The sequence below is a fragment of the Lotus japonicus genome, chromosome 2 (genome assembly GCF_012489685.1).
Source record: "Lotus japonicus ecotype B-129 chromosome 2, LjGifu_v1.2".
NCBI classification, from domain to species: domain Eukaryota; kingdom Viridiplantae; phylum Streptophyta; class Magnoliopsida; order Fabales; family Fabaceae; genus Lotus; species Lotus japonicus.
The window spans coordinates 48,136,811-48,159,452 of record NC_080042.1 but is presented as its reverse complement, the minus strand read 5'-3'; the positions used below and the strand labels follow the sequence as shown (position 1 = coordinate 48,159,452).

Sequence of the window (22,642 nt, the reverse complement as noted above, 5' to 3'; positions counted from 1 at the left end):
CCAACTACCATATGAGGGAACTGGGTTGCATCTGCAGTAGCTCTTATGGTTTGACTCACCATTTTTGGAGCGGTTGAAGGTTTAGGTAGAAGATGAAGGTTGAAAGATGAAGAGAGATCGAGAGAGAAATCAAGGATAAGCGGTTTTGAAATAGCAAGAGAGAGAGAGAGTAAAAACCGAAAGTGAAGGAGATCGTGTGTGTATAGTGGGTTTTGACAAATAACCGTTGTTGATTCAAAAAGCAATTTAAAATCAACGGTTGAAAATTAAAGATAGATAGTAACAGTAAATACACATATCACACACAGGAGAGAAGCACATCTACACGCAACATGACAGACTGTCACACGGGCACAAGGAACTATGCATCAGAAATACTGACACACGTGTTGCTGTCTCAGCTTCAGAGTCAGTACCAATGGGTACACACACTCTGATTGAGTTACCTTCTGGACTAGACATCTTCTGATCAAGAAGTATCATAGTCAGAGGTTCTGATCCATCTTCACTCTGGACAAAAGTCCATGTTCAGATTTTTCAGAATAAAATTAAATCTATCCTCTGCTAAGGGCTTTGTAAAGATATCTGCCCATTGATGGTCAGTATCAACAAACTTCAGAAGAAGTACGCCCTTCAGTACATAATCTCTAATAAAGTGATACTTTACCTCAATGTGCTTTGCCCTTGAATGCAAGATAGGATTCTTACTCAATGAGATTGCAGCAGTGTTATCACAATAGATTGGGATATTGCTCTCAAGGATCTGATAATCCTCCAGATGATGTTTCATCCAGAGCATCTGAGTGCTGCATATTGCTGCTGAGATATATTCTGCCTCTGCAGTTGATAGTGCAATGGTTGATTGCCTCTTGCTTTCCCATGAGACTAGATTGCTTCCCAGAAATTGACAAATTCCAGAAGTACTTTTTCTCTCTGTTCTATCTCCAGCATAATCAGCATCACAATAACCTGAAAGCTTATACTCTGATGTTTTCTTATACATCAAGCCAAGGTTAGTGGTGCCTTTCAGATACCTTAGGATCCTCTTAACAGCAGTTAAGTGGGTTTCCCTTGGATCTGATTGGAAACGAGCACATAAATGAACACTAAATAGTATGTCTGGCCTAGATGCAGTTAAGTATAGAAGTGAACCTATCATGCCACGATAGAGCTTCTGACATACTTTACCACTTTTATCTTCTTTCTCCAGAATGCATGTAGGATGCATTGGAGTCTTGGCCACTGTTGATTCCAGCATATTGAACTTCTTCAGAAGTTCTTTAGTGTACTTGCTCTGATGGATATATGTTCCTTCTGGTGTTTGATCAACTTGTATTCCCAGAAAGTACTTTAATTCTCCCATCATACTCATCTCAAATTCAGCCTGCATCATCTCAGAAAATTCTTTGCATAGAGATTGATTAGCAGAACCAAATATAATATCATCAACATAAATTTGCACAATTAAGATATCATCTTTATAAGTCTTGCAAAAGAGAGTTGTATCTACTTTACCCCTTACAAACTCATTCTCCAGAAGGAATGAGCTGAGTCTCTCATACCATGCTCTGGGAGCTTGCTTCAGACCATAGAGTGACTTCTTCAATTTGAACACATGGTCTGGCTTCTTCTCATCTTCAAAACCTGGGGGTTGATGAACATAGACTTCCTCTGAAATATAACCATTTAGGAAGGCACTCTTCACGTCCATCAGATGTAAAACTATGTTGTGATTCACTGAAAAAGAGATCAACAGTTTGATTGCCTCCAGTCTTGCTACTGGAGCAAATGTTTCAGTGTAGTCTATTCCTTCATGCTGGCTGTAGCCTTGAGCAACTAGCCTTGCCTTGTTTCTGACTACATCTCCTTTCTCATTCAGCTTGTTTCTGAATACCCATTTTGTTCCAATTACATGGACACTCTCAGGCTTCTTCACTAAGCTCCAAACATCGTTCTTGGAGAATTGATTCAATTCTTCTTTCATAGCCAGAATCCAATCCTTGTCCTGAAGAGCTTCATCTATGGACTTGGGTTCAATTAAGGACACCAATCCTTTCAGACTGAGCAAGGTCTCTTCAGAGGGTCTGAAGGCTGATCTGGTTCTGACTGGTTCGTCTTTGTTGCCCAGAATCAATTCCTTAGGGTGAGCTGCAGTGATTCTGCTCTTCTTCAGAGTTTGTGAGTTAGAGGGACCAGCTTCTTCCTCTGGTTCATCTTCCTCTGGCTCAGCTTCCTCTGGAGCTTTGCCTTTGTCAGAAACATTAATGCTTAAATCTGCAAACTTCTCAACTAGCTTTGACTGGTCAGAGTCAAGCTTATCGTCAAATCTAACATGAATAGATTCTTCAATAGTCTTAGCATCAGTATTATAAAATCTAAAACCTTTAGATCTCTCAGAATAACCAAGTAATAGACACTTAGAAGACTTAGCATCAAATTTATGCAATCTATCCTTAGTATTGAGAACATAACAAACACAGCCAAAAGGATGAAAATAAGAAATGTTGGGTTTTATGTTCTTCCACAATTCATAAGGAGTCTTATTCAGAATTGGTCTCACAGAGATTCTGTTCTGAATGTAACATGTTGTATTTACTGCCTCTGCCCAAAAGTGCTTAGCCATGCCAGTTTCTTGGAGCATGGTTCTAGCCATCTCCTGAAGAGTTCTGTTCTTCCTCTCAACAACACCATTTTGTTGAGGAGTTCTGGGACAAGAGAAATCATGTGCAATTCCATAGGAATCAAACAGACTCTCAAACTTGTCATTCTCAAACTCTCCACCATGGTCACTTCTGACACGCACAATCCTACAAGCCTTCTCGTTTTGCACTTGGGCAATGAAGGTAGAGAACACAGCATGAGACTCATCCTTGCGGGTTAGAAACTTTACCCATGTCCAGCGGCTATAGTCATCAACGATAACCATCCCATATCTCTTGCCACCTATAGACTCAGTTTTCACTGGTCCAAAAAGGTCGATATGCAGAAGTTTCAACGGCCTTGAGGTTGAGACAACATTCTTTGCCTTGAAAGGGACTTTTGTGAATTTGCCTTTCTGACATGCTTCACAGAGAGCGTCTGAAGCGAACTTCAGATTGGGTAAGCCCCTGACAAGGTTTAGCTTGCTCAGCTGAGAAATCTTTCTCATACTGGCATGCCCTAACCGTCTATGCCATACCCACTGCTCTTCATTAACAGACAGAAGGCACTTCACATTCTGAGCCTCCAACTCAGATAATCTGATCTTATAAATGTTGTTCTTCCTCTTGCTGTTAAACAGAACAGAGCCATCGATTTGACTTACAGCCCGGCAGGACTTTTGATTGAATATAACATCATAACCCTTGTCAGCTAATTGACTTATAGACAATAAGTTATGTGTTAAGCCGTCTACCAATAACACATTATCAATGCATGGACTACTATCTACACAAATAGTACCAGTACCAACAATTTTACCCTTTTCATTTCCTCCAAAGCCAACTTCGCCTCCAGGCTTAAGTTTCAGCTCTCGGAACATACGCCTTTCTCCCGTCATGTGACGCGAGCATCCACTGTCCAGATACCATGATTGGTGTTTCAGTGGAGCTATCAAGGATATCTGCAACATAGATAATCTTGTCCTTAGGTACCCACTTTCTGGGTCCTCTCTTGTTGGTTACCCCAGAGGTTCTGATCACCTTGGGTGTCTCAACATGATATTTTAAAGGAATATTTGCATGATATTTAGTCATAGAGACGGATCCCTTTTTAAGAGGGTTTTTAGCAACTTTAGCAGGTAAAGGATCAGGCAATATGGTACCAGAGGGAACAAAGCATTCATACAAGGATTTAGCTTTAGACACAGAGGGCTCATTTCTAATTGGTTTAGAATAGCCAATGCCATGCATTCCATTTCTGCTTACGCCATAGATCATTGAAGCCATTAAGCTTCTATCCACGCTTTTAGCTAGGAATCTTTGAAAAGACTTTTCATACTTAGACTCATTTCTACAATCAGAGGCATCACAGGCAACAATTTCTTCTAACTTAGCAATCTGGTTCTTAAGCACAAAGTTAGAATTGATCAAAGCATGATTATCATTTTTCAAATCAGAAATAATTTTCTCATGTTCAGAAGGAGTCTTGGAAACAGCAGATAAGTCCTTTTTCAGCTTCTTATGCTTAGACAATAAGGAGTTATATTTATCCATGATATCAGACAATGCATGTTTCAGTTCAGAGGTAGAGAAAGAAGCGAATACCTCATTTTCATCGTCTGAGTTAGGATCTCCTTCTGATTCTGAGTCAGAGTCAACAGCTCCCTTTGACTCTGCTTCCTTGTCTTTGACAATAGCCATGAGTCCTTGGACTTCACCATCAGAGTCAACATCCTCTGACTCTGATTCATCAAATGTCACCATCAGACTCTTCTTTGTCTTGAAGTGCTTCTTTGGCTTCTTGTCCTTCTTCAACTTTGGACAGTCACTTTTGTAGTGCCCTGATTCTTTGCACTCAAAGCATGTGACTTCCTTAAGTGAGGACTTCTTCTGACCTGAGGATTCAGACTTTCCTTTTGCCTTTCTAGAGCCTTTGTATTTGCTCTGCCTGTGCTTCCAGATGCGATTGAGTCTCTTGGAGATCAGAGTCAGCTCATCTTCATCAGAATCTTCTGATGCTTCTTCAGATTCCTCTTCTTCAGCTTGAAGAGCTTTTGACTTCTCAGCCTTAGCCTTTTCAGATTTAGATTTCAAGGCTATGGACTTTTTCCTCAGATCTTGCATCTCTGAGCGCTTCAGCTCATGGCATTTCAAAATGCTGATGAGTTCTTCTAAACTCATATTCTCAACATCTCTCGTGAGCTCTATTGAAGTCACTAAAGGCATCCAACTTTCAGGAAGACACCTGATGACCCTTATGACATGATCTTTTGTTGTGTAGCTCTTGTTGAGAGGTCGTATGCCAGCTACAAGCAACTGAAATCTGGAGAACATTTCTTCAATGGACTCATTTGGCTCCATGATGAAGGATTCATACTTTTGGATCAAAGACAATGCCTTTGATTCTTTGACTTTCTTGTTTCCTTCATGAGACATCTTCAGAGATTCGAAAATGCCTTTCGCAAACTCACGATCTGTAATCTTCTGGTACTCTTCATAGGAAATAGCACTTAGAAGAATTGCTCTTGCTTTGTGATGTTGTGAGTACAGCTTCTTTTGATCTGCAGTCATCTCTGACCTTGGGATCTTCTTTCCATCTGCATCAACTGGACGCTCGTAGCCATCCACAATAATATCCCAGAGATCTGCATCGAAACCCAGAAAGAAACTTTCCAGTCTATCTTTCCAATATTCGAACCTTTGACCGTCGAACATAGGAGGCTTTGCATTGTAACCATCTCTTTGAGTTTCACTGGTGGTGGCAGCCATTGTTTTTCACACCGGCCCGGATCACCGAACACTGTTAGGTGTGGTAATCAAAACTTGCGCTCTGATACCAATTGAAGGTATGAAAAACGGTAGAAAGGGGGGGGGGTTTGAATAACGTTTTCAGTATAAAGCTTCCACCTTAAAGATTTTGACAAATCTTTCGAGAACTTAAGTGCTAAAGATAAGAGATAGAAAAGCACACAAGGATTTTATCCTGGTTCACTTGATAAATCACTCAAGCTACTCCAGTCCACCCGTTAAGGTGATTTCTTCCTTCTTAGAATGAAGGCAATCCACTAATCAGGTAAGAGTTACAACTGCACTTGAAACCTACAAGTGACTAACAATTACACTGACTTAGCTCACACTAAGATTCACTCTCTTAGTCTTCTCTAGGATCCGATCAACCTTGATCTCCTAAAGGAACTAAACAAACTGTTTATCAAAGAATTGTTTACAAGAAATTTGCTTCTAAAAAGCTAATAGTAAACTCAATGAATTTCAGATGAAAGAAAGCTTAGAAGAATTTGAATTTGTCTTGCGCGTATGTGAATGCTTCTAGCCGCTTCTTTCAGTCTTCAGCCTCTTTATATACTCCAAGGATTAGGGTTGAGCGTTGCATGGAAAATGCTACCGTTGGAGGGCAGTTCTGGAAAATCCAGCTTCTGCTGTGTCTGAGACTGTTAGGTAGGTCGTCAGGAAGGTACAGTTGCTTTTGTACTTGGATAGCGACTTGACCTTTAAACCTAGGAGACTTCTGATCAGGGGAATGCTTCATATTGGAACTTGTGAAGCCGGTTGATCAGAGTCAGAGGGAAAGCCCAGATCCTCTGACCATTGTTTCTTCTGATTCTGAACTTAGAGGGAAGTACATGGTCTTTAGAGTATCTTGCTTCTGGACATCAGAATTTCACTAATCAGCTTCTGGATCTTCAGAGTCTTCTACACCATCAGAATATCTGAGCCTTCAGTGTTTCTTGGTTATCAGACTTTCTGGATCTTCAGAACTTCTAGTGACTGAGTCCACATCAGAGTTTGTATAACTTCAGAACTTCTAAAGCTTTTCCACTGTTCATACTGAACATGGTGAATGCGAAAGCGTTGCTTGGGTCGCTCTTTAACACAGTGCTTCTGATTTGTGTGAGATTGAGTTGAGGTCAGAGCCTGTAAATAGCACACTCAGAAAAACACGTTAGAGTACCACAATTGTTCGTATCAAAAGGTTAACTTGTAATCATCAAAACATAGAGTTGTACTACTAGATCAAAACTTGATCTTACAGAAAACCCCTGGGCCAACAACCTGCAATTCTCCACAATGGAACCAATGTAGGAGTTTGGCGGTGACGTGGCAGTCTAAGCTTGGAAGAGAAGCTTGCAATCAGTTTCCAAAGCTAGAGCATGGAAGCCCAGCTCGCAGCACAGGGAGATAGACCATAAAAAACAAAGTTGATCATGATAAAAAACAAAGATAATCAGTATATTCTGCACAAAAGTACTCTGACTCTCATCAACAATAATCGGAAGGACCAACTTGAGGCAGTTTGCAATTATCTTCGTGATGAGTTTGAAAATAACATTATAGAGGATAATGGATCTGAATTGGCTAGCAAACTTCAGCTATTTAACTTTAGGGATGAACACAACTAGAGTATTGTTGAACCGTACAGGGGAATCACTACCATTCAACACACTCTCAAGCACAAGTCAACACATCCTACCCAACCACATGCCATAACTTTTTAAAGAACAGAGCCCGCAAACCATTATCTCTCATAAGGGCCTTGTTCGGGTGCATTTGACATAAGGAAGCATAAATCTCATCACCAGAATAAGGGGAGTCCAAATAGACAAGTGAGCCGTGAACAACCTGTTGGAGACCAAAGAGGTTACTCCTCAATGCCAGACAACTCGGATGAATAAAAGAGATTCTGAAAAATAATTTTTCAAAACAAAGGGCAATATCTTCCACATCCACAAACTCACGCCAAGAATCATTCCAAAGTTTGTCAATTGAGTTTCTCTTCTATCTCTAGGAAGTCTTCCGATGGAAGAACTTAGTGTTCCTATCACCATGTTAAGTAGTCCCAAACATGTGAGCCCATATAATAAATGAATGAAATCTAATTGATAAGTATGTAATGTTTTATTTCCAATTTCCAATATCTCATCCGAAGAATCACCAAAAAAACCATATAAACAGCTATAACCGTTTTCTTTCTTTGCCTCGAAAACAAAAATGTAACGGCAACGCCCGTTACACTTGAGCCTACACGAGATAGATCCTTCATTCCAGAACTGCCACGTGTGGATACTGCCAGCAGATAGCCCATCCTTTTCACCTCCTCCCCCATCACCCAAACCTCGAACACAGCACCCACCCTTTACATATCAGTCCCTCTCACACACACTACTATATCTTACTCAATTATTATAATAAAATGCACGAACACACACACACTTTAATCAGGTTTTGACTTTAAATTGTCAAGTTCCAAACCAATTCACAATCACAGGTTGATCTTGAAAACAAAAAGTGATTATCTTATCACTATCGAAGCAAGAGTCAAGAGAGAAAGAAAAGTGAATTAAAAATGGATCACAGCGTAGATGCACATCGCACGGATTTGATGACCATAACCCGATTCGTGCTGAACGAGCAATCCAAACACCCTGAATCACGCGGTGACTTCACCATCTTGCTCAGTCACATTGTTCTCGGTTGCAAGTTTGTTTGCTCCGCTGTCAACAAGGTCCACCTCCACCACAATCTTCCCTAATAATACTCTAATTAATGTAAATTGCGAAAATATGATCGTGTTACTTTGATTATATGTGCAGGCTGGTCTTGCTAAGCTCATTGGACTTGCTGGAGAGACCAATGTTCAGGTGAGTGTGTTTGATAATTAGGATTAGGCTTGGTGCATAAGCAATTGCGAATTGAAAAATAAAAATAATTCCAATTAGGGTAAAGTAGACCGTAAATGCATGCACCTGATGAAATTTATTGATATTGGACTGTTAATCTTTTGTTATAGAGATATAATTCCGTGATTTATTTGATGAATTATATAGTTTAGGAAATTCGAATTCTGTAATATGGTTGTTTGTTTATTGTTTGGAATGAAGGGGGAAGAGCAGAAGAAGCTGGATGTTCTTTCCAATGAGGTCTTCATCAAGGCTTTGATAAGCAGTGGCAGAACAGTGAGTGGTTGTGTGATTTATTATTTATAGATTTTCTATTTGGGCTGTGTGTTGAATTGAGGCACTGAGATGTATTGGCTAAGCTTTTGGTGATTGTATATGTGTGTGGTATTTTCGCAGCGCATCTTGGTTTCGGAAGAAGATGAGGAAGCAATATTTGTGGAACCTTCTAAGCGTGGAAAGTTGTTCACTCTCTCTGTTGCCTACTACTCCTAGTGTTAACATTTACAGATACTTTGAAGAAGGTTTTAAATTGTGGTTGGATCATTGTTGCGGTTATGACATGATCCTTAAAATTGTGAAAAATTGCATACCTTCCTTATATTGTGGCTGCAATTGTGATTTTGGACGACAGTTGTAAATCAGGATTGAGGATGTAGTTAATTATGGTTGATTCAGTCCACAATCATGACTGGATGCTTTTGCAATTGCCATCACAACTCAGATATTGCGGCCGTATCACATGATGCTGATCACAGTTTAAAACCTTCTAGAAAGGGCTTAGCTTTGATTTATTGATTCTGATCAGTTAACATGGTTTTTTTTTCTCCTGATGATTCAGGTACTGTGTTGTTTTTGACCCGTTGGATGGCTCATCTAACATTGATTGTGGTGTTTCTATAGGCACTGTATGATCCCTTTTCTATCTTCCCTGCAATTCCTCTTCTACTATTATTGATGTTGCTGATATTATCATTACCATTATATTGCTTTCCAAGGAAATTCTTTACTGCTTGAGTTATGCACAGAAGGATTAATATTTAATATTCCAGGCTAACTAGATATCAATTGAGTATGTTGTAGATTTTTGGGATTTATATGGTGAAAGATGGCCATGAACCAACCATAGAAGATGTCCTGCAACCTGGAAAGAACATGGTGGCAGCTGGTTATTGTATGTATGGAAGCTCTTGCACGGTATAATATTAATAAACCAGTATCCTTTTTTATCATTTCTGTTTTGACTATATTTTTTATTTTCTTTTCTTTTTGGGGGAGAGGTGGATGAAAGAACAATTTTAGTTGTTTTTTCTCTTTTTTGGTATATCATGCGATTGAGTATTCATGAGTTTCCTGACTTCATTCTAAAATTACAATTTGGGATCTATTTATTTTGCAGCTTGTGTTAAGCACTGGAACCGGTGTCAATGGTTTCACTCTTGACCCCTCTCTTGGTGAGTTTATCCTGACTCACCCTGACATTAAGGTATTACTTTGCTCAGTTATGAATCTCTATCACAAATTTTCCCTCTCCCTATTTTAACATATTATACTAATTCGTATAAAGCATATGGGAATGTATATCCATACCATCTGTGGATTACTTGAGACATGTGTTAATTGTTTGGTGTGTGGTTCTCTGAGCAGATCCCAAAGAAAGGCAAGATTTATTCTGTGAATGAAGGAAATGCTAAAAATTGGGATGCTCCTACTGCTTCGTATGTATAATTTTGTAATGTTATAGTATTTTCACGCACTTAAGTGCAAGTTTTGACCATCTTGTAATTTGTTTTCTCTTCTGTTCAGTTATGTGGAGCAATGCAAGTTTCCAAAAGATAGTTCACCACCAAAGTCTCTAAGATATATTGGAAGGTATTACAGATTCTCAACCCTTGTGAGAGGGCAGAGCCTATTTGCTTACTTCCATTGCTGTAGTCCTCTCATGGTTCAGAGACAATTTCCATAATGAAATTAACTTACAAAACTTACATCAAACAAGATTATCATCATTAACAATGCAATGGCCATTCAATTCTGTAGGTTTCTATGATTTATTTACTGCCTCTGTTTATATATGCATGAAATTTTGATTTATTAGATCATTAAAATCACATTACATTGACTACTTGCCTTTTATCATACGTTGTTCTGATATTATAAACTATAAGAAAAATTGCATCTTCCTTCCTCTTGCACTTCTTTCATTTACAACAACTTATATTCTATAATGCAGTATGTCATATCATCATCTAGTTTCCATTGAATTCCTACTTTTAGCAAAATCATCAATTGTCAAGTAGTTGAGTCTTCAATTTTCGATGCAAAAACACTACTTATTTAGTTTAAATCTGATAATAATCTAACTTATTAGTAAATCTTTTTTTCCTGGTTGAAAATTTTCTGAACCTAAATAAGGGTAAGTGACGTAAAATATAATAGAAGATCAAAAAGATATGCAACATAATCCATACTTGCAATTCTTAAATTGATAATTCAGCTCATTTGTTCACCCAAAAATAAAAAGGAAGAAACCAATTGATATTTTGAGTGCTTAACTTCTGAAAAATGTCATGGATCAATAGCAATTTATGCTCAAAACTGACTAGCATATTCTTGAAGATATCAACTAACACTGTTTCTTTAAGGTTATTTTAACAAGTTCATCTTTCCTATGCATCATCCTCATTAACTATTGCACTTGAATGTGGCTCCTGAATTACTTGTTTTGCTTCTGCAAGAAAGTTTATTTAAGGTTCAAAGTCTTATTTGAATTTATAACATTTCTGTTCATTAACAGCATGGTAGCTGATGTTCATCGCACATTGCTTTACGGGGGTTCCTTTTTGTACCCTGCTGATAAAAAGAGTCCCAATGGAAAACTTCGGTATGCCATCTTCAACCTCTGCATTTTCTTTTACTTACATTTGGCATATCCAAGCTTGACATAGTTTTTCTGATGTCTGTCTATTCTAAAATTGATTGCTTTGTTAAATTTTTGGTTCAGTGTTCTGTATGAAGTCTTCCCAATGTCATTCTTGATGGAACAAGCAGGAGGTCAGGCTTTCACCGGCAAGCAGCGGGTAATTTACATATCTTTTTTAGTGTGTGATTGGAATTCCTATAGGTATGGGTAAAAGATGTTTCAACCAAAATTCATGTCTGATGGTGAATTGAAGAACAAGTACTTTTAGGTTAATCATGAATGGAACAGAAATCCCATTACACACTAAAGGAAATGTATATTTTTCACTTGAAATTAGGACTCATCCCTGCCTGCAAGCTGTCTTGTAAAAGGAAATTACTTTAGCTGCATATATTGAGTGTGAAAGCATCATTTTCCAATGAACTGATAAACCTTCTATGTCATCAGGCACTTGATTTAGTTCCAACGAAGTTGCATGAGAGATCTCCCATATTCCTTGGCAGCTATGACGATATTGAGGAAATCAAAGCTCTTTATGCTGCTGAGAGTAAATGAGAATGTTACTTGTGCTAAGCATCCTTGTCTCATTGGCTATTTACAAGCACTTGTTATCCAATTGATAGGCTAACAATCGCTTATCAGAAAACTTGTTACCTGGTCATGTATATATTAATAAAAGAGTAAAATACACTCACCCCACTCAAGATTTGTGAGAATAACACTTAGCTCCATTCTTATCCAAAATATGCACTCCACCCCAATAATAATCTCACAATTACACTTAACTCAATTCTTCTCTAAATTCTACACTCCACCCCACCCCCTTTAACATCATCTAAAAGATGCTAACGGAATATTCTTTTAACTCAAAATTAATTAATTTAAATATAAATACATTGCATTATCTTCCAACTAAATAATAAATATACTTTTTTTTTAAAAAAAAAAAGTAGCACGAGATAATCATTTCTCATTCAAGTAAACAAATCCTTGTTATTTGGAGGGCAGCACAGATGATTTACAATAAAGCATGTTCTGGCCTTCTTGGTGTAATTCCAAATTCATAGAACTAGAACATTTCTTAAACGAGAACAACTTATGTTTTACTTCTTCCGGATCTGAGTTACGTAGCTTCCAGCTAAGTTTGAAATCATCCTCTTCAAGGCAACAACATTTTCCATCACAAATTTAGCAAAACTTAACTCAATGTCAGAACCATCAAAACTCAAAAACTTTACCACTAAGTTTACTAAAAAAATTTGTCAATAAGTTTACTAAACTTTCAAAATATAATTGTGTTATGACGATATGTGATTATCTTAGTTATTAGGTTGTATGAGCACTTAAGCACATGACATTTTAAGTTCTAAAATATAAGTTGTTTAAGGTTATACACAGGTATTAAGAACTCATCATTTGATAAATATTTTGACTGAAATACTCCATATTTAAATTTGAGTTATATTAGAGAGAGAAATATTTTGACCATAATAAACATGAAGTTTAATTATTATTTTTTATTTGGAGGTATTTAAAATATTTTATAAATATTTAGAATATTTACAAAATTATAGTACAATTATTATTTGGTTAGAGGATAAAGTAATTTATTTATCATTTATATTTTAATTAATTAATTTGAGTTAAAGGAATATTCCGTTAGCATCTTTTGGATGGGGTTAAAGGGGTGGGGTGGAGTGAAGATTTCAGAGAAGAATTGAGCTAAGTGTAATTATGAGATTATTATTGGGGTGGAGTGTATATTTTGGATAAGAATTGAGTTAAGTGTTATTCTCACAAACTTTGAGGGGGTGAGTGTATTTTACTCTTAATAAAACTTGTTACTCTGCTTGGCATGGTTTTATAGTTTATTCATGGATAAACAATACCTAGATAATTTCAACAATTAACAAGTTAATGAAGAAGGATATTTGGATAGCTAAATGTCGAAGTAAAATCCCCGGACAGTTACTACAATGTCATTGACACTAGTAGATACACAATTATCACTATATTGGACGTTAACACAGAATTACTTATGAAGTATCTTTTTTCTCCAAAAGTAGAGCATAGGGATACAAATACCGCATCTTGTTATATTTGACGATCATTAGGATAGTAACTTAGTCATATTTTTATTGCTTTGTTTGCTTTATGCTATGTGTGGTTGGGTAGAAATTTGGAGGAATGAAAAAGGAAGAAAAGGTAGATATTTCAAGGTTGTTTGATTGGAGAAAAAATAGAAGGAAAGAGAGAGAGAAAAGTTCTCTCCCATTTAATTGCGTAGAATGACGGGAAAAATATTTTTATAAAATGACTTAAATTCCTACAATAAAGAATTATAATATTTTGAAAAAAGTATTTATACAAAGGATGTTTTTATATTTTCTCTTTTCAGAGAAAAAAATTTAAATAATTTTGGTAATACGACTTTTAAATGTAAAAATAGAAATTTGATCCTCCAAATACAACACTATAATGGATCTAAAAGTGGAGGGGTTTCAACCCTTTATATTTAATTTAATCTTTATACTCTAAATAATTACTCTAAATAATAAACTGAAGAATTCAAAACCCTTTCATTTTGAAAGGTACCGGAGAAAAGACATTCTTTTAAAAACTTGTAAATTTCATGAGAAATTGCACTATTCATGAAAATAAAAATTATATCATGGTATTTATATCATTTTAGAAGGGGCTTATATAAAGTTTTAGTTCCTTATTTTGCAGTCGGATTTGGTTTTGTTCTTAAATGAGGAGAGAGAGAGAGAGATTTAACTAAGAATGTTGATTAAATTTTCTTTAATGTAATGTATGTTTTTACTAATAAGTAAAAGCCTTATAAACACTGTTTTAGTGTTTCTCTTCGGAGTTAAAAACAATTTAACATTTTTTTTGTCACTTAAAAACAATTAACATTTGATGAGGCCTTTTTAAAACTTTTCCTTAGTATTCCGCAACCTTTATAGGAATACACCAAACTTAACTATCATCAGAGTTCATTGATCTCCAATTGTAACTAGAGTGAGAGAAAAAAATATAGAAAAGCCAGCAAATCAATTCAAGGCATGGAGCCTATATATAACGACAGCTCCATGCTGCAGCCAAAAGCCTTGTTCATGAGCATGCCCTGATTCTCATGCTAAAAACAGAACGTAAAACTGTCTGTTTAACAGAAATCACTAGCAAACATACCAAATGAGAAGCTAATCTAATCATATGCAATGAGATCAGTACTTTACTTAAGAAGTTATACAATTCCTTTTACGATGATTGTCATTAAAATGATCACAAGATTCATCAGTCCATGTCATGCAGTCCTCAATGGTGGAGAAACCAATATCACCCCATCTCCTCTAACAAACAGGAAAGGAACTGTTCTCTTTGTAGTCTGAAATCAGAACAAAAAAAAGTCATCCAAGGAAAAGCATCATTAAAATAAATATGCACATTTTCTCTTCGTTAGACAAAACAAATTTGGTGGTTGATGGCTTGATGCAAGGTTGAAGCTAGTAAATATGCATCTGGCATTCCCAAGATTTCAAAAAGTGCTCATTTTCTTGTCTGGGGTGATTTACTTATTTAGAGAAGTGAATTTTCTCTTCACCAACCGAAAGTCAAGCAAATAGCCACCCTCTACCAACATTTGTTGACATCCAAGTTCTGAATTGATAAGCGCAATAGTGGGAGAACATGGCAAATATTTTATCTACAAACTACCCAAAAGTGTCTAGCTTATACTATACACGTGCTCATCTATACGCACTTCATTCGTGTCTTAGTTATTTTCAAATGATGTTTCCAAAACAAAAATTCAATCAATTTTTCTACTTAAAATACCTTTTAACTAGTAAAACTATAACCATCTCTTCCAAAACAGGAGATTGTATATGGATGCTGCCCTCAACCATGCTCATTAACAGCTCGATAATCTATGATTGATCAAGTTTTCAAGCAAAATTTCACCACTCTACCATTTAGCTTTGCTGAAAAAGAATATACATATATTTCTCATTTTTGTTAATGACAACTTACCCTCACAATTTCTTCATATGTCTCATCATCAATTTCCACAGTAGTAACAATTTCTTCAACATCACCAAGAATCATATTGAGATGCTGATCATAAGCCTGCAAACTCAAATTGAAACCCCAGTCCAAAAAGAAAATGGGGGGAAAAGCATATCAAGCCAATGAAATCTTAAAGATCATTTATGCAACCTAAATACATGAATGACCTTAAGAGGAAAGAAAGGAAATGGAATGAAGCAGATACGGATTTTAAAAGAATTCTCCCTTAACAAAATTTCATTCATGCAACCTAAATACTCCAAAACTTTCATCAGCCTAATAAAGATTACAAAATGTAATTTTCAATTCAATCCATGACAAGAAGCAATCAAGAAGAATGGATATATAAACATGACAACAGCGCCCTGCCAAATGGGAGTGGTAAAAGAGGTAAGGATAATCTTAGCTTTGAATCAAATGAGTGATACAATGGGAAGGTCTCCATGCTGCGATTAGAAAGGCCTTATATGGTTCCTAAGCTTGTGAATTTGTACTTATATGGTTCTATGTTGCAGACTTGCAGAAACTATCAAGGCTTTGTTTGGGAGTTTTTGAGGGAGGGGAGGGGAAGACTTTGAGGGGAGGGGAAGACTTTGAGGGGAAGGTAGGTAGGTAAGCTCTCCATTTGTTTGGAAGTTCTATATTTCACAAAACCCCAAATTGGGGGAACTTCACAAAATAACTAAAGAAGAGTCTTGAAGGAGTTTCCGAAGGAAAGGGTTTCAAAATTTCCCTAAACCCTGCCCCCTTCTTAAAAAACTCTCAAACATGGGGAGGGCTTCTCATAAGCCTCCTGTTTCCCCCAAAACTCAACACACAAACACACCCTAAGTTTTTCTCTTCTTCCTCATTATCTAATTGCCTTGGAACTTTGCAGGTCTTAACATATTTGGAAAGAGTTGTAGGTTCAACTTTGCCAAACCTGTTTATCTTAAAACACAGTACCCAAACACATTACATTTTTCATTCAGCAACAAACACCAATTCCCTACATATACTAGAATTCAGAATCACAAAGACCTGATCCCCACTAACAAGTACTAAACTATCAGTTATCCTCAAAGATTATACATCACCAATTTCCAAAAAGGTTGAAACTTTCCAACAACGGTAATAAACCCAAAATTCATCTACTTTAAAACCAAGTCAAAAACAGTTATAAGGCACTAAAAACACAATTGCAAACACTATCTGTTGGTGGGTAATCATGAAAAGCAGTATATGAAATCCATGAAAAGGAGAAAGATTGAAGAAGAAGAAGTACATGAAGCTTGCCGCGAAGCTCTCTGTCAGAACGAAGCTTGACGTAGATACGCTCGTCGAGGCTGAGCCGAATGAGATCCAGAGGCTCCTTCACCGCGATTTCTTCCTCCGCAGCCATTCTCACTTCAATTCTTGTTTCAGACTTGGGGTTTTGTTAACCCTGGTTCGATCGATCGTTTTAGAACAAAATATTTCTTTTTCTTTTAAATTTTTTTATGGGCCTGACCTAAAGTAATGACTCAGCCCGTGTATATATGACAATAATTGATTTGTCCATAAACTTTTGTTTTAGACAAAAAGAAATAATGGATAATATAAGGGTTGTTTTCTCAAATGGCAGGAGTTGGGGTACATATGGATTGAATAGGGGGAGGTCCAGAGATCGATTCATGGCGGCGATATAAAAAAAAAAAAGGGTTGTTTTCTTTCTGCGTCTGATTTAACTCTTTGATTTTTATAACCAGCAACTTTATTTCCTGAATTTTTAGCCTCCTAACAAGATTTACTAAATTCAATGATTGTTCCAAAGGATGCGAACGACCAGTTATTAATAGAATTCCTTATCGGCTCTATGTAAAATACTCATTCGGATGGGGACTTCCAAATACACCATAAGCTAAACCGGAAGGAATTTTTATGAATTAGAACCACAAGAAATAACAATTGAGCTTTTACAATAGAAAGTAAAATATATCATTTAGGTTTTTCATTTTAAGCTCATTCCATTTTTTTATTTGGTAATTCGGTTGTGGAAAATTGAATACCGAGTTGGTCCATTTTCCATAAATAAACATATTCATTTAATTGCTTTCATAAAAATTGACAGTCTCTTTTATATTTTCACTATTTTCGAATATAACAAACCTACCCATAAAATCTTTACCTTGTCCGAATTTCCAATAAAATACTACATAGAGGTACAATGTGGATCCTTATTAGTAGTTATTGAAAAAAAAGAAGGATTAATTCAGTTTTTGGTCCTTGAACTTTGGCCGGATTTTTGTTTTCGTCTCTCGCTGGCGTAACTTCCGGATTAGGGCCTCAGACTATGGTCGATGTTTGATTTTTGTCCCTGCCAGAGGGGTGGCGCTAATCGCCGAGGACACCTGTCAATTTGAGCCTGTGTGGCCTTGCCACATCAATTAATGAAGATGATGTGGAGAAAATTAAAAAAATTATGAAAATATTAAAATAACCCTAATTCATTTGAAAACCCTAACTATCCCTAACCCTAATTTAATTACTATCAGATCAAATTAGAAAGGTTCCCAAAATCTCACACTCTTAACTTCTTATCCCTCACACACTTCACTTCTCATCTTTCACGAGTAGAGCAAAGGTTAGAGGTTGAAGAAGGACCATTGAGGAAGACGAAGTTGCGCAAATTGAAGACGAAGATTCCACCATCGAAGAAGCAGGAAGACGAAGTCGCGAGGAGTGTTAGACAAGGTGAGTACAATGTCTCCTTTCTGTTGATGTCAATGCTTGGTTTCTGAGATTGCGTTAAATAAGTTGGTTTGTATACTTTAGTTTCATCCATCACACTCTTTAGTATCAACACTCTCATTTTAGGATTTTCAAAAAGGGTTTTTGTTTTAGGGTTTTCATGCGTTTGCGGGTTTCTGAAATTGGGTTAAATAAGGATTTTTCGTTTGAGTTTTCATGTGACTGTGGGTTGTTGTGTTAGGGTTTCTTAATGGGTATTTGCTTCTCGGGTTTTTTCAATTGTGTTCAAGAAATGTGGCTTCCTGCATCTGACTATTGTGATTGTGTTCAATAGGATGTCTTTCTCTGTGGTGGTTCATCATTTGGGTCACTTTATTTCAGAGCTGAATTTACAGAGAATGAGGGATTCATATCTTTTGGGACCTTGATATTGACAAATGGAGCTATTTCGAATGTCTTGATACTGTCAAAGACCTGGGCTATACAAGGGGGAAGTTCAAGGTATGGTGGAGGGCTGAAGAAGATGTTGAGTCCCATAAGTTTAGGCCTATATTGACAGATAATGAGGCTATGGTGTGTGCTTCCTTTGTACTTGACAACAAGGTTGATTTACATTTTTTGTGGAGCATGATGCTGAAGACCTTCCTTGGACACCTGTTGATTTTACTTCACTTTCTTTGTAACATCCTGACTTGACGACTGGCCTCACGGTAACAACACGAGTCTTTTCAGCGCACTTTGTCCTCACTCGCGCGCTTCCCGGGAAAACTTCCCAGGAGGTCACCCATCACGATATTGCTCCAAGGCAAGCACACTTAACCATGGAGTTCTTATGAGTTGGGCTCCCGAAAAGAAGTTGCAACTTGTTGTTATGGGTAGTACAATCAAATCATATATGCCCTCCTCAACTGTATAGTCCATCCCTACACAGTCTCGGATTACCTCTTGTTCGGGTGTGAGATCGGTTCAGTCATGTGCCCCTCCGCCTAGAAGCCTGCCAGGAGCCGCTCCTTGTCCGTGCCTCACTGCACCGGCGATCACTCCCCGCCCTCGTCGGCCCCGGGTGTCACAGGCCCACCAGCTTCCGCTTGGTTCGTCCTCGAACCACACCGTACTGGGAGAGGTTGGCTCTGATACCACTATGTAGCATCCCGATCTGAAGGGAAACCTGAACAAGAGTTTATTGGATGAAATAAATTTATGAAGGAGAAGGTTCAGGAAAAGTTCAAGGATTGTATCAAAACCGATAAGAGTTATAGCACGATTAATATTCGCCTAAGCCTAGGTCAAAGACACTAGTAAATAGCTAATTTACACTTTAGGACGCGATGGAAACTAATTCCAAAAATCTTCAGAGAAATGTTAGAATTTCTCTTATTCGTCTATAAACAAGTATTTCGATGCAAATCCCTGGAATGTACGAACGTCAAATTCCAATTCTCGGAAGTTTGCCGAAACGGAATCCCTGATAGTTCAAAAACCCTAAAATCGACGGACGATGAAGACTTTTTCTATTCGGAGCTTCAAATAAAGATTTCATCCACGCACGCCCACTCTAATCGACGTTCCAAATCTTTCTTCAGAAGGAAGTTTCTGCATCCGAGGTCAATATCATAAAGTGCATAAAGTGCATTTTTAATGCCGGTAAGCATTAAAAACAAGCCTCGAAAACCAAAAATCATACTGATATTTCTTTGAAGAATTAGAAGATTCAGCGGGAAGAATATCGTGTCTAAAATACGTTGGAATCAGTAGGAAAAATCGGAATTGCGAAATTTTCATTTTTCCGCATTTTCCATTTCCTATATATAGTATGAAAAATGAAAAAAAAAAAAACAAAAAAATCCCAAAACACACACACACGGCCGAGAGCTCTTGGAGGAAAGGAGGAAAAGTGTTTATTTTCCAATTCTTGACCGATCTTCGTTCCGTTCGTTGCTAATCGAAGACATCGAGGTATAGTTACTATCCCTCACTTCTGATCGTCAGATCTGTCGACTTTTTCTATGTTTTTCTGAGCTCAAAGTTTGGAGCTTTTTGTAAAACTGTCCAAATAACTTGATTTCAGTGTCTAAACTTATTGCCTACGTGCTCTAGAGCATGAATATCCGGTTGTTTTCTGTTGAATCTCGCCGAATTGCCGCCGAGTTTCAATTCTGCTCAAAAACCCATTTTTATGCTGAGGTTCCGCTTTTTGGATCAAAAACTCTCGACTGAGCTTAGCTTTAGTAGGATTAGTTGTTATAAATGTCGTTAGGATCGACCCCATCTAATTTGTTTTTCGAAATTCTGATTTTGAGTTTCCGAGCTAAAAATATTGACCAAAATACCCCTGCGACAGTTTTCGACCCGATAATTTTTCTGAGAGTTTCCCTGGCCTAGATATCGCCTAAGAATACCTAGGAATTGATTTAGATCGAAGAAAAAGTTCGAAAACCCTATTTTCCATAGTGGCCGAAACCTATTTGCTTGGGTACCGTGTCCAAAAATAATTTTTGAGTCTCTATGACCTGAGCCATTGCGTAGCTCTTTCAATTGTCGAAATTTTGGCGCTGGTTTTGTGTCATTCCGAGTTCTGTAGCTCGAGTTATGCACGTTTTAGCGAATAAAGTGTTTTTGTACAAAACTTGAATCGAGTCAAAACTCATCCATTCAGGGGAAGCCCTTCCATTCGTGCCTAAATGTTGTACTCTGAAGCTTCTCGAGCTTTGTCGACCATTAGTTAGGATTGTTTCGACTGTATCGACTTGTGTTGATTCATTATTGCTTTGTTTGCTCAAAGGTTCAATTGTGGAAACCTTGGGATTGACTGAGCAAGCTTGTGAGCGAGACCTGCACCGCGAGACTAGAACAACTCGAGGTTAGGGCAACTTACTTACTAGCTATTTGTATTGTAGGCGTCGATAACTTCGACTTGAGTATTGCTTGATATTGAATATTGCTTGGATATTGTTTATCGCTTTGAATTGGAAAATGTTTTCTGGAGGCTTCGGCCGGGTGAACTTATATGAGACGTGTGTCTCCGTTTTCTGAGAGGCTTCGGCCGTTTACTGGTTTCTGTCTTATCGCTTTCTAGTGGATATGACAAGGTTATGTTTACAGTACTGCCATATTGATTCATCGCTCGATAGAGCTTGATGTATTTGCGTTTATGATTAAATTGTGCTGACTATATTCGTGCATTTTGATGCCACTTTTGGAGTGTAGAATACACTTACCTTCGTCATGACAAGGACGGGTTAGTTTTGGGAACGTTTGTTAGGTCGGACCAAGGTTCGAACCTTCATTGTTCTAGGGGATCTAGTGTTTTCTCGGGGAGTTGTTTGGGTTTGATGGAAACTTTGAACTTAGAGTTTTGGACTGAAAATAATCATAATCTGTTTTATGTAAATAAATCCATAATATATTTATTAAGAATATAATGTTTTTAATTAATGACGATGATTCAACGGAAAAGACTTAGGAATGAAAGTGAGTTGGAAAACGGGAATGGGTCGGTGATCCTAGCTTTGGGAACTTTATTTTGAAAGGTGTTGGAAATGAAAAACTGAACTTTGGAATTAACGACATAATGGACTAATTCACGATGGAACATTTTGCCTAATAAGAGAACTATTGTTTTAAGGGAACTCATTTTATGGGAAAGAATTTGAAGACGGGCTTTAGCCAAGGGTCTGGGCGTTAGTAAGGTACCTAGTAGAGTACACTTGGCACAACAGGTAGTGACGGTCAGCCGTGTAGAGTTGTATCGTGCCTGTTGATGTCTGGCGTAGCAAGCAGAATGGTTAAACCCGTGGGGTCACAACCGACTTGACTATAGCCTAGGTTTCTCATTGTAGATGCCTTTGGTCAATGAACCAATTTTACCTGTGAGGACGAATCGTTGTTTAGCTAACCATATTGCACCCATGCATACACGCGATGAAGTGCCAAGTGGAGTACTTCGGTATAGCAGGAAGCAACGATCAGCCGTGTAGAGTTGAATCGGTCCTGACTATACCTGGCACAACAGGAGGTAACGATCATCCATGTAGAGTTGTATCGTGCCTGTTGATGTCCGGCATAGCAAGCAGAAATGGTCGAACCATGTAGAGTTGGATCGTCTTGACTATAGCCAAAGGTGATAAGCGACGCCCGAGCAGAAATGGTTAAACACGAGGCCAGTGTTACGACCGTCTCGAGGTGCCCAGCCTTTAAGTGTGAATACCATTGGTTTGTCCCGTCGCCAAGCAGAGTGACGTTATTCGGGTTTGTGTCAGCATATTCTGCATTGGCACACCATGCATCTTATTATGATTACCGTTGTATGACATATCATGCACTCTAACTATAATTGTTGAGACTTGATGATTTGATGTTGATAAACATCGTTATGTGTTTTGATGATTGAATTGTGTAAGAGATTTGATAACATGTCATGTATATACCTTAGGGTAGGCAACGCATAACTTATATGTACATATACAACATATATATACCCCCTTTATCGCATGTTGGTTGTATATCTATTGTATTCTGTAAGTTGACCCTAGCGCCTTGGCTTTGTTTGTATGTTTGTGTTTGGGCGGTCGGCCTGCTGCCAGGCGTCCGTCAGCCGATTCGTGATG

General features: G+C 37.6%; 2 protein-coding genes across 3 annotated transcripts; one reads left to right on the top strand and one right to left on the bottom strand.

Moving 5' to 3' along the window:
* The first annotated feature begins 7,749 nt into the window (after positions 1-7,749).
* On the top strand, positions 7,750-11,999 carry LOC130738182 (fructose-1,6-bisphosphatase, cytosolic). The gene is made up of 12 exons (XM_057590113.1): positions 7,750-8,160; positions 8,249-8,296; positions 8,537-8,611; positions 8,732-8,793; positions 9,174-9,240; positions 9,416-9,529; positions 9,732-9,818; positions 9,980-10,050; positions 10,139-10,204; positions 11,130-11,216; positions 11,337-11,412; positions 11,703-11,999. Exons 1-12 carry the CDS (start codon positions 8,002-8,004, stop codon positions 11,808-11,810), a joined length of 1,020 nt encoding a protein of 339 aa, XP_057446096.1. The 5' UTR covers positions 7,750-8,001; the 3' UTR covers positions 11,811-11,999.
* Positions 12,000-14,311: 2,312 nt separating this feature from the next.
* Positions 14,312-16,786, bottom strand: LOC130738184 (sm-like protein LSM3B). Of its 2 annotated transcripts, none has more exons than XM_057590116.1 (3): positions 16,591-16,774; positions 15,291-15,386; positions 14,312-14,646 (listed from the first exon to the last, which is right to left on the bottom strand). In XM_057590116.1, exons 1-3 carry the CDS (start codon positions 16,705-16,707, stop codon positions 14,566-14,568), a joined length of 294 nt encoding a protein of 97 aa, XP_057446099.1. In that variant the 5' UTR covers positions 16,708-16,774; the 3' UTR covers positions 14,312-14,565. The 2 variants fall into 2 exon arrangements, with proteins under 2 accessions (XP_057446099.1, XP_057446098.1); XM_057590115.1 differs by lacking the exon at positions 14,312-14,646 and adding an exon at positions 15,068-15,187 and having other exon boundaries at positions 16,591-16,786.
* Between the last annotated feature and the right edge of the window lie 5,856 nt (positions 16,787-22,642).

Coding starts and splice junctions, on each gene's coding strand:
- LOC130738184 (XM_057590115.1), bottom strand. CDS start 16,707: ATGGCTGCGGAGGAAGAAATCGCGGTGAAGGAGCCTCTGGATCTCATT. Junction 15,387..16,590: donor AGCTTCGCGGCAAGCTTCAT/GTACTTCTTCTT, acceptor TTGAGTTTGCAG/GCTTATGATCAGCATCTCAA. Junction 15,188..15,290: donor CATATGAAGAAATTGTGAGG/GTAAGTTGTCAT, acceptor GATCAATCATAG/ATTATCGAGCTGTTAATGAG.
- LOC130738182 (XM_057590113.1), top strand. CDS start 8,002: ATGGATCACAGCGTAGATGCACATCGCACGGATTTGATGACCATAACC. Junction 8,612..8,731: donor TGATAAGCAGTGGCAGAACA/GTGAGTGGTTGT, acceptor GTATTTTCGCAG/CGCATCTTGGTTTCGGAAGA. Junction 11,413..11,702: donor CTTTCACCGGCAAGCAGCGG/GTAATTTACATA, acceptor CTATGTCATCAG/GCACTTGATTTAGTTCCAAC.